The 12,449-nt window shown below is 39.1% G+C and overlaps 1 protein-coding gene across 14 annotated transcripts in view; it reads left to right on the forward strand.

Annotated features, from left to right (window-relative positions):
- cep104 (centrosomal protein 104) overlaps window positions 1–12,449 on the forward strand; it is a 176,196-nt gene that overhangs the window by 109,883 nt on the left and 53,864 nt on the right. For all 14 annotated transcript variants that reach the window (XR_009442759.1, XM_059638113.1, XM_059638121.1 and 11 more), the window contains one exon: window positions 5,869–5,905. Coding sequence is in view for 13 of the 14 variants with exons in the window: in XM_059638113.1 (XP_059494096.1) it covers window positions 5,869–5,905 (37 nt within the window). In the remaining variant the exon portion in view is untranslated. The remainder of the gene's footprint in view (window positions 1–5,868; window positions 5,906–12,449) is intronic.

Below are 12,449 nucleotides of genomic sequence, written 5' to 3' on the forward strand. Positions count from 1 at the left end.
TTCTCTGACCTTGTACCATGTAATATCAAGCAATATTACTATCATTCCTATGGATGAGGTTAAAACATTGGCCTGGATTTTCCTATTGCCAGCTAATTATTTCTGCAGTGTAAATGATATTAATGCACGAGGACACATCAGAATCTACATTTGTAGCAGATTCTGAAATTAAAAATTCCCTTGGGCAATTCCTCAATGCTTTGAATCCTCTGAAAGTATCCAACTAAATGTGAGAATTTGGAGGGGACCGCTGAGGTGAAGTAAATGTTACTCCGGAAAAGTCAGACTATAAATTACTTACTCACATTCCTCTGTAATTCTTTACCTGAATCCTACTTTACATTTTCAGATTGATGTTTTGATTATGCCAATGCGTTTGTCCCTGTTGTTGGTTGATGCATGATAAAGTAAGGCCTCTCCTAATGTTGGACACCAGTTTTGTTCTGTTTTTCTTATTTTCTTGAGTAGCCGCTCCTGACAAATTAAGTTTCTTCTCACTGGTGTCATCTGAATCATTCACATCTGAGCCGTCATCATGATCTCGCTCTCGCTCTCTCCCCTTCCCCACCCCCCATTTGAATATCTCTCATAGGTGATCCATTGGATTTCTTAGTTGATTCTGGTTCAGACACATTGGATAGACAGTGAGGTGCATGTCTATTTAACCAGCCAACAATATTAGCAGAGAATGCAAGTAAGTTTGCTGGTTGGACTTAAATTTAAGTGACAAGTGTTTTAAGAGCTAATGAAGCAAGCAATCCATTGTCAGCTTTTCAGATTTGAATTTGAAATTTCACTTTCAAGATGATGGGGTAGGGACAATTACTAAAATTCTTGCATTGATGAAACATGCCTTCAGTGTTTCTAGAATAGCTTTCAGCAGTTACTTTAAGGCTGGACTAATCTACATTATTATGGTCCTCGAGATAATCGACTTGAGATGCTAATTTGACACACTGGAAAAATTAATCTTTATGCACTTTTTGGGGCGATATGCTTTGGATAGCCACCAACTACCTTGGCAGCAAGGAGTTCTACAAAATATAACATCAGGTGGGGGTTCAGCTGTTATCACTTCCTCCCAGTAAATTGGTGAGCTTGTCTATCCTTGAGGCTGATGATTCTCTGCATCTGTAATCCTTTTGAATCAATATATATTTTCTCTTTTGATAGTTTCTTTTTATGTCATTGCTTGCAAATGGTAAATCTTATGTATGATATTCAACTAATGTTATAAATCTTCCAACAAGCAGTCAGTCGGTGAGTGAGTTTTAGAACTTATCCTCCTGCTATTGGAAGTATGATCAATTAAATTTGGTGGGGGAGGGGGTGGTAGGTGGGTTTTGGAGGGAAAATGCCTTTCCAGACAGACAGACATTGATGACATGCTGCAGTAAACCGGTACCTTGTTCATAGTTGATCCTTCTGATCTTAAAATGAAAAGGTCGTAGATATTCTCCCCCACTGGGTAAAAAAATGGCATTTTGTCCCTAAGTGAACTACATGTAGTATCCAAGTAAGCTATTGGGTTTAGATTAAAAATAGCTTTTATCGTCTAGGTAATGTTAGGGCCCAGGAATTTCTTAACCACAACTATGAACATCCGTTTCCTCATTCTTTACCAGCAGATATGCCGTAGTATATACAGTTGCTCCTTGAAAAATAAATATACTGGAATTTTATTTAGAAAAGGTTTCATAAAGCAAGAATTGGCTTCTGTATTTCTCTCTTTCCTAGATTCTTGGACAGTATCCTTATACTGAGCCAACAAATCTACTACTTTATCATTGCCTTGTATTATTTTTAATTCCTCTTTCAGTATCTAACTCTTCCTGTTCCTCAGACTAACGTGCAATTAAGTTCACTGTTCCACAGCTCAAGTGTTATGTGTAATCCAATTTGTTGTTGTTCTCATCATTTAGTTTTTATTTGCTGAATATTACACGAAGCAATTTTTCAATGAACTGGACTTAGTCATGCAGCAGACTTGCCTCTTAATTTAGTTCTTGCAAGGTGCGTGATTTGCTATATGCCTTTCTTTTTCTTTGTGTGTGTGTGCGTGTGTGTGTATAATCAGCCACAGTCCTTGTGTTTGGTATTTTCCAACACTATCTACTTTAAATCACTTAAGAATATCATTGGAAAATGAAATTTTCTAACAATTATGATTTCTCAGGAGTAAAATTAAAACACCAAACATGAAATGATTCAATTCTAGTATTATAATTCTTTGACAGTAAAGCTGTGTATTTAGAAATCATTACATTCGTTCTATTATACTGCCTGTTTTCTGTTCATTGTTCCAGAACTAAAAGTTAAACTTTTTGTGGATACAGTACTCTAGGCCAACCATTCTTGGCACCATGTGTAATGAGGTCAGTCATTTTGCCTCTTTTGGATAATGACACAGCCCACCATTAATATCTATAACAACACTCCGTTGCATTTGGTAAGATTAATTTTTTATTCTCCAAATGACCAAAAGTTTCCACATTAATTTTTTTTAAACACATGTTCACAGCTCCACTGGCTGCTCTTAAAAAGGAAGACTTGCATCCACATAATACTACATGTAAATCTCACAATCAGAATCCTCAGTTCCCTTTTTTTAAGCTATGAAAATGAGATCTTTTCTCCAGTTAGTTTTGCATGAATGTAGCCTTGTATCTGGTGGAGTTTCTGTATCATTGTTAATAGTAAGTGAGAGGATTCACAGCTGTGAGAGATAATGGGAACTGCAGATGCTGGAGATTCCAAGATAATAAAATGTGAGGCTGGATGAACACAGCAGGCCAAGCAGCATCTCAGGAGCACAAAAGCTGACGTTTCGGGCCTAGACGAAGGGTCTAGGCCCGAAACGTCAGCTTTTGTGCTCCTGAGATGCTGCTTGGCCTGCTGTGTTCATCCAGCCTCACATTTTATTATCTTGGATTCACAGCTGTGTTTTTTTTTCCTTCTCCACACTGCACTATGACAACAAAGCATGAATTTTATGGACTCGAAATACATAAACTTCTATCAAGATGCCCAGATACAGGTTTACACGCAAAAGCTGCAGTCTCTTTGCGTGCATGTAAAAAAAAACTAACCTCCTTAAAAAATGTAGACTAGCTAAAATTACACTATGATAAATGAAAGTTGAAATCTCCTTTACTCTTTCTGTTTCGTGGTGACTTGGTCAGAATTTTTTTCAGTCAAATGTAAACATCACTGTTTGGTAATGTGTTTGTGGTATGGTTAAGTATACATATCTTGGAAACAGACTGCAATATGCCTTCACTACATCTTGTACTTAAAATGCATTACCCCTTAGTCACATGGTTTTGTCTATTCCTCCCTTTTCTACGGGCATTTAAACAGGTGATTAAGTTCAGAATGCCGCTGGTGCTTGGCCTTTCTCTGAAGTAAAGAATTTAGTGAGAAGAAGCAGCAAGGATTGGAGAGTCAAATGGGAAGATGGCCACAACAGCAAGCAGATATCGACTTAAGTTGTTCAGTTTTTGAAAGGTTGAGCAGATGTATTGTGCATTTCACCTCCCGATTGATGATAATTTTATGAATAGCTTGAGAGATTCAAATTCCACCAAGACAGTTTGATAAATTAAATTCAGTTTTCTTTTAACAGAAAACCTTGAAATTTGCAGATCTGATTTACTTGAATGGTTCCAGGAATGAGAAACCTCAGCTTTGAGGATAGATTGAAGAAGTGAGAATTTTTTCAAGAATTAAACCCCTACAACGTGGAAGAAATCCACACCCAACTCTCCAAAGAGCATCCCATCAGACCCACCCTATCCCTGTATTTCTCCTGGCTAATCCACCTAGCCTAGTGTCCATGTACCCTTGGATACTATGGGCAATTTAGCATGGCCAGTGTACCTAACCTGCACATCTTTGGACTGTGGGAGAATACCACAGCACCTGGAGGAAAAACCTCGCAGACAGTCACCAGAAGGTGGAATTAAACTTGCGTCCCTGGCGTTGAGTCAGCAGTGCTACCTCCTGAGCCACTCTGGTGGAGATATTATTCAGGTTTTCCAACCATATGTCGACCGGGGTGAAGCTGCTTTCACTTGTTAAAGAAACAAGAATGAGAAGTCATGGAGTTAAAATGATATGCAGATGAAACAAGTGTAATGTGAGGGGGTAAGAAAACTTGTCCACATAAGCAAGTTGTTATGAAATGTTCTGCCCAGAAGTGTGATGGATACAACAACTGGACACTGGATTTTTTTGGATTGTAATGGTGTGTGGGAATATGAGGGGAAAAAGGTGATTAGCAGTAAGTAATAGAGCAGACATGATTAAATAAATGGTCTCCTTCTGCACCATCATTATTCTGAGATTCTGTAAAATGAAATGTTTGTAACAGAGTGATCCTGAAGGTGTTAGCATTATCATTAAAAACTGAACACGTTTAATATACTTTAGGACAGGAAGCGTTTTGAGTATACATACTCTTGTCTATGTGATTCAGATCTGTGAGACTCTGAAGTGGCCTACCAAACCGCAACTCTAATCTAATTAATGGGGAATATGGATTTTGCCCATTTCTTGAGAATTAATTAAACCATTTTTCTATCCAACATCAATGAAAATATTGTTCATGAATATGTTCAAAAACATTCACTTTATGGATTTGGAACGACAAGATCTGTTGAAACACTGTGAAACATCAAGGCACTGTACTGCATTCCACTATGCAGAAGGTCCAGGATATTTGCTTTGAGTTTAGATCAACAGTTTGGTTAATGCTGTTTGATTTGACTTTATGTAGTATTTAACTAATGGCATCAAGTTTTTTTCAAAAATTGTAAATTATTACAACTGGTCCTCAAGTAGGCATCTCCAATTTGTTACAATTCTAGATAGAATACACCTAAATGATGTGCTCCTGAGCTGGATCACCTTTTTTACTCAACTCCTCCTTCAGTTAGTCACAACTAGGTTAATATAAAAATGACATGGTGGATACCTTTTCCCAGCCCAAGTATATTTAGGTTTTAAAAGGAGCTAATTCAACCAAGCTTTCTTGTGGTATAGAGGGTTTATCTTTGTTACTAACACATAAGAAAAGATAATAAAATTTACACATATGCACATAGATAAGAAATAAGAGGTGAGTTCAAAACACAAATCATAAAATGCCAATCAGTCTTTGGCTTGTCTGTGACAGGATGAAATATTATGGCCATTGAGGTGGATGATTCCAGAAACACAAACCTTGGAAATTGAATGGTTGTTTGGAGATTCTTGGTTCGTCAGTTAGCCTAAAGGAGTTTGTCCAGTTGACTTCGGGGTTTTCAGTAGTCTTCCTATTTCATACTTCAGTAGACTTCATATTTCTTTTCACTGCACATGCAGAGGGTCTGGTGGGATATGTGTCCCTTTACAGTGCACTTTAGAACAGTTTACTCAAACCACAAGCGGGCACACTTGCATGTAGAGGCCTGCAATTGACTTTTTAACCCTATTTCTTGTGTATTCCTAGATCGGTAAAAGATAAACGTGTCTTTTGTCTAGAACTGTCTTCTTTTCAACTCATATCCTGTCTTTAGTTTAGGACAGAACCCACAGGAGATCACAGTTCAGTTTGTTGATTTGACGTCTGTTGCTTTTGAAATGCTGTCTTAAGTTCTCTTAACACTGTCCAAGTGTGACATTCCCTGGTTTCTTCTTGGAACTCCAATGCACAAAGGGATTTTAGTCAGCCATTGTCTTTACATTCTCTGGCTTTTATGTCTTTCTTTTAAGGAAAAATAAGTTGTATTTAAAAGTTCCAATTATTAGCAAATAATTGGTGGTTATGACCCATTGTCATGACAGCATTAAGGATTCTAATAGTTTAAATTCTTCTGTTTTGTTTAGGGAAAAGACACAGAACACAATAAAGTTTCTAAAACAGGTTGGTGTAAAGTTTTCTTATTTGCATTCCTTTGTGAAAGAGTGGTTGAGCACAAATTGAGTTTTTATTTCTCTATCAGATGGAGGATATTGATTAGTTTTTGACTCTAAACTGACTAATAGACGGAGGAGCTCAAGCGCAGGTCTTTCCCCTGGCCCCCAGTGTAGCAAAAATTGAGTTCTTAGCTCCTGGAAATTATCCAAGTGGGGATTAAAGGATTCAGCAAATCTTGTACTACTTTCGTGTATATTCACCGATGTAGTCAAATTTTGGCAGTTGATTGAAAATGTCCACTAGAATTTTCTGTGTAAACATTTACATTGTTGTGAACCCAAATTTGACCCCTGGCTTAATTTAAGTATTGTGATGTCAATGGCCCTGCCTGTTAAAAGTCAAACTAGTTAGGCAGTGATGAAGCCACCAGCAAGCCTCTTTACTGGAATATAGGTCTTGTGTTCACTAGCAATAATAAGTGGGCCACTACTGCTGCCGGAATTGTGGAAACAGGAGTCCCAGGATTATGAGGTGGCTCAGAAATGCTGTGGATATCTGTACGTGGCTTTGTCCGGGATGGAATATTGCCAAATGGTTATGCTGCTGTTTGAGGAAGGATGTGCTTGCGTGTATCTGTTGACATAAGCAGAGGAAATGTTTGCATGTTGCCTCTTTAATAATACTCAACTGTATGGGACTATATTCCCAGTACAGGTGTTTGTAAATCAGGGACCCCTGTATTTAGAAATAGAACTAACAAATAAATGTAGATGATGAAAAACTGTAGACCACCCAAGTTTTGTACCTGTTTTGTACTTATAAGAAGGAAACTTTAAAGAATAAATGGAGAATTTGAACGGTACCACATCCAGTCCCTCCACAACCGATGTGCGATAGTAGCAGTGCATACTATCCATAAAATACACCGCCAAAATTCACCAAAACCCCATGGACAGTGCCTTCCAAACCCACCCCCACACAATTTTAATTTATTAAAAGGAAAACAATTTCTATTTTGTGCAACTGCTGACTAATGTGTTGTATTTACAGAGTACATACAGTATTTGGCTGCAAGACAACAGAAACTTGTACTTGAAAGCTTATTTCACACCAGTACCTGCGAGTATTATGACTTATTGAGAAAACACTCTCAACCTCTTGCCAACTGTTCTTCTTGACTCCATGTAACAGTTCACATAAAAATGGTTGCTGATTGAGGTCTTCGGCAGAAACCTGAAAAGCTTCTGACTAGTTGCCAAATTAACATTGTTCACCCAATTGGTTGGCACACTGTTTCCTAAATAGGCAAGGGTTATGTTAAGAAGGGTCACTTAATTAGGATCACTTGGCTCAAAACATTAACTCCTCAGATGATGCCAGATCTGCTGAGTTCCTCCAGCAATTTAGTTTTTGTTTCACATTACCACATATGCTGTATTTGGTTTTACAGGAACTGGAGCTTGCCTGTAGCTATTGAGGCATGATTAAGATAACATGTACATTGATTTGCAGCTGTCAATAAATTCTTGCAATCAATCTGCCATTGTATCATATAAGCAAATATTTCATTTCTATGTAGATCCATGTAGGAGCAAATTAATGCAGTGGAAATTGGAGCAATCCTTGTTCCAGTCCAACTCTGGCACCCTCCCACAACTCCTTCCGGTACATCACTGACTGTTTCGATGCTGCTTCATGTTTTCACCAGGACCTTGACAAAATTGCTCATTTTGCCTCCAATTTTCCACCCCTTTATAACTTTCTTGTCATCCATTTCCAGCACTTCCCTTACTTTCTAGGCCCTCTCTGTCTCCATTTCAGGGGAAAAACTGCCCATCCACTACAAAGCCACTGACTCCTGTAGTGCCTTCACTGCAGCCCTTCCCATTGCACATTCTGCAAGGAATCCATCCCATTCTCCTAGACGCTTCTCTGTCATATCTATCTGTTCAGATGATGCCACCCTCCAAAACAACGCTGCTGACATGGCTTCTTTCTTCCATAACCGTGGTTTCACACCCACTGTGGTTGACAGGGCCCTCAACCACATCCAATCTATCGCCCCTGCTTCCACCCTTGCCCCTTCCCATCATTCAGAATAGATGATCAGGTACCCCTCGTCCTCGGTTTTTATCCCATGAACCTCTACATTCAAAGGTTCATACTCTACCGTTTTCTCAACTCTACGCGCATAGATTCTGCACCTTCCAATACTCACTCTTTTGTATCGACTTCATTTCTTACTAACAAGGCAACCCTGCCACTTCTGCCCATCTGCCTGACCTTTTTGATAGGATGCATATCCTTGGATATTTAGTTCTGAGGCCAGAGGCATGCAAGAGCCTATAGAGACTGGCATCCTGCCGCCAAGTTACCTTTTATTTACATGTGCAAGTCCTTGACGCTAATCCAGCTCCCTCGGAGCCAGCTCACGGAGTAATCAGGGTGTCTGACGTTCCTGGGTTTTTTTTGTTGTTTTTGTTATCACTGAGTTCCTGCACAATGTTCAAGTAATTTTAGTCAGTATTTCCACCAACAGGAAAAATACCGATGTGGCTAGGGAGCCAATAACAAGCAAAGCCCGATAAGGCTAATGCTTAAGTGGGGAAGGAAAAAAAGTGAAAGGGGAGGGTAGCGATTAAATCAAATTAGAATTGGAGGGGAAAATAAAGCATTGCAACCCCACAGTGTAGTGCTCACCTCTCTATTAAGGCATCAAGAGCATTGGTGGACTGCTTCATCTCCAGGGATACCCAGGCTCGAACATAGCCGCAGAGACACTTTTGTTGTTATCTTTCAGCCAGGGCACCCTAATTGAACCACATTAACACCCTCAGTCAGGGAACTTGTCTGCTATGAGGTCCGCTTGCTGACCTCGTTACAATCACTATACCACGTAGACAGCTTCCTTGTAATGTTTTTGATGTGTTGTTGGCAGAGTCTTTCAAATGTGCAATGTTAGATTGTGGATGCAAGTCTGTAGTGTGTGGAATATATTGCCTCAAATCTACCAGATTCTTTGTAAAAAAAAAAGAGGAATAAGTTAGGGAAGTTTCAGATCTGGAGATGCAAATGCGGCAAAATCTTTAAATAGAGTTGGCTTGCTTTATAAAATAGTTGCAATCAGTCACTTTATTAGTACATATGTATTGTCCAGTTAAAGAGCTGCTGGAAGTTGCTAAGTCAGCAATCAATGAAGAAATCTTTGATAAAACTGGCAAAAAAGTTAAAACTGTTATATTTGGCATCTCAGAATTTGACATTACATAGTTGGTATCATCGTGCATCTTCATTGAAGTGTAATCTCTCCAGTAAAGAAATGAAGGCAGTGTTTTGACAGATGTGGCAGACATGTTTTTGTCAATCAACAATGATACAAAGTAAAGATAAGAAAATTGTTGTCTGTTATCCACAAGTAGTAGGTCCAGACTCTGATATAGCGAATCTCTCGGTGATGAGAGGCTGTATGCTGGTAATGACTTGTGAGATATGTGTGAGAAAATGAACATAATTGTTATGAAATGGCAAAAATAAGCCACCTTAAAAAATTTTAAATATTCATTTATGAGGTGTAGTCATTCAGTATTTGTCGCTCATTCCTAATTATCTAAAAGCTAGTTAAGGGTCAACCACATTGATGTGGGTCTGAAATCACCTGCAGACTAGAATGGGTAAAGCTTGTAGATTTGCATCTCCATTTGTGAACAGATGACTATTAGGCCAGCATTTAAATCTAATTTTATTGAATTAAAATTTCACACCTGCTATGTCTTCGCTATATCAGTCTGGGGTTCTGGTTTACCAGTTCAGTGACATTACCACTACACCATCACCTCCCCTTTGTGAGCAGAAGCAACAGTAATGGGCAAAATGGTCTGTAACATTTGACATTTCAGCCAAACAGTAATTATCTGCACTAGCTTGGGTTGTCAATGCTAAGATATTGTCACAAACAGTTGCCCTGTATAGTCCGTATCAGTTAGAATTTGGTAGGAATTTAGGAGATCCAATGACAAAAAGTGATCACTCAACTTGGCACACAATTAGCTTCACGTTTTCAGTGTTTGTATGCGTTGAATGCAGTTAGAAAGGCTTTCAGTAAAACAAAAGGATTCTGCAAGCTTTAAGGTAGAAGTACTGGGAGCTAACTTCAGTGAGGGAGACATAGTTTATTGTGAGAGAAAGGGACTTTTTAAAAACTCAGACTACTGGGGAGGTTATTGCTAAAGAGGGAAAGTGAGAACCACACTATTTGGGTACACTGTAAGGTTGCTTGATATGGATTACATATTTGCAGAATCTCAAGGGGTGGCAGAAAAAAACAATCAGTAACATGTCATTCAGACCCAATTGTTGAACAGCCATGAGGATCAGACTGCCGCAGTTGACAGTTTGTCTTTCTGATCAATTTCCGACCCATTTTCTGAAGAAGGGTCTAGGCCCGAAATGTCAGTGTTCCTGCTCCTCTGATGCTGCTTGGCCTGCGGTGTTCATCCACCTCTACACATTGTTATCTCAGATCCTTCAGCATCTGCAGTTCCTACTATCTCTGTCTTTCTGATCAGTTCTGGTGGTCGTTGAAGCCATTGATCCCAAATGGCAGTTGCACCTGATGTGAATTACTATTGCCCTGTTATCAGGAAACTTGATGGTCTTGAGGAGTTAAATGGGTAGTTACACATTTATGGCTGCTTGTAGAACGGTGAATTTGGTTACTGGTTGCAGTCATCTTGCATGAGTCATGACAGCAGACTGTGTCCATTTGCACTGGCTGGTAAAGAGGAAGAGGCAGCTAATATCTAAGTAAACAACTATTCTTGGGATGGCGAAAGGAGTGGGACATCTCCTGGCTGTAAAGTGTGCTGCTGGCATCCTAGGATGTCTGAATTTGCCAGAAAAGACTAGTCAATGTGACTAGAAATGTGACTTTAATAAGTACTTCAGGGAAGCCCACTGTAAAATATAAAAGATGGTTGGATGGCCAGGATGACTGGTTGGAAACTTGCCCCATGAATTGAGAATCTGGAGTATAAAGATGGAAAGCAAAAAATACTTAGGGTAAGCTCCAACAGTGGGTCTGTGAGCAAACATTTGTCCAGAAAGAGGCCACAGAACAGGTGCTGAAATTAATCCTTCCAAAAGCAGGGTGGAGGTTAAACAGTAGCAGTCCAGAAGGAGATAGAAAGCAAGATCAAAGGGGGTAGTTTCACACATTCAAGAAATTTAGTACAAACCCATAACACCATGAGGCGAAGAAGCCCACATGATTGGGAACTTCTTTTGGCCACAAATAAACTGGAAGACAAGGCAATAGAAGATGTCATACAAACAAGAATTACAAAGCTGGAGACAGTCGTATTGTACACAGAGGTGATGGATGGGGAACAATCAACTCTGCTACGTAGATGGATATGCATGAAATAGATGTCTCCTGTTGGGAACTGTGAGGCTAAAACAAGACACGTGGTACAAGGTTTTGAAGAGAAACTAGCGGATCAAGATACAAATAAATTCACCAATGGCAGGAAAAACAATTTTGAAAACTTTGGTCTTCTACTCCTGAATTCTGTGTCTGATATGACCTCCCTCACTAACACCTGAAGAGGGGACAAGGTTCCAAAAGCTTGTGATTTCAAATAACCCTATTGGTAACCTGGTGTTATACGATTTCTGACCTTGTCCACCTCACCCCAAGACTGGCACTGCCACATCATGAAAACATTCTTGGCATTATAACTATTGCTTGGGTGTGTAGGTCAGTTGATATTAAATTTGAATTTCTGCAGGGAGATAAGCTGGAGACAAAATGTTTCTTCATTGTCTGAAAGAGGTATTTAGCACAATGGAGATACTTTAGAAATTAAATAATATATGCCAAATTTTATGGCTCTGTCATTTTGGTACTTCTCAATAAGGTGTCTCTTATTAATGTTGGGTCGACCTCAGTAAAAGGCAGACCTTATCATGTGTTACATCATGTGGGGCAGCTTTTAGGAATCTTTCTGATACATGTGGATGCTTTGTGTGGCAGTATTGGGGGTAATGAATTTGAAAACATTGTCATAAGTGAGCTTAAAGTAGAATTCAGAATTAGAAATCAGTCTTCTGATGCAGTAGATACATTAGATTGGATACGATAGAATGGATCAAACGTTGCTTTGCATCAGCAGTCTTATTTACAAAGTATTAGCCCCATTGCTATTAGTCAAAGTAAGGCATCAGAAAAAAAAATGTAATGGCTTCCAAAGCTGAAATAGAGAAATTACGCAGTCTGAAGTAGCTGGGCATTGAAATGAGACCAGATGCCAGTTTTGAAGTACTGGAGTTGAACAAAACAGTGAAAAACAAAACCGTGAAACAATGATCCAAGTGAATAAAGCATTGGAAAAATTAAAAATGGCACATCAGGTTTTGAAATTTCCATGACCGAGGGATGCCAGGAGCATGAAACTGTTTATTGATGCTTGTGCACCCTGTGGTGTGTTCTCAAGTGCCAGGAGGGATTATAGTTTCGTTACATGGAAAGCTGAACTGGACAGAAGAATAGTTT

This window comes from Stegostoma tigrinum, chromosome 28, assembly GCF_030684315.1.
Source record: "Stegostoma tigrinum isolate sSteTig4 chromosome 28, sSteTig4.hap1, whole genome shotgun sequence".
NCBI lineage: Eukaryota > Metazoa > Chordata > Chondrichthyes > Orectolobiformes > Stegostomatidae > Stegostoma > Stegostoma tigrinum.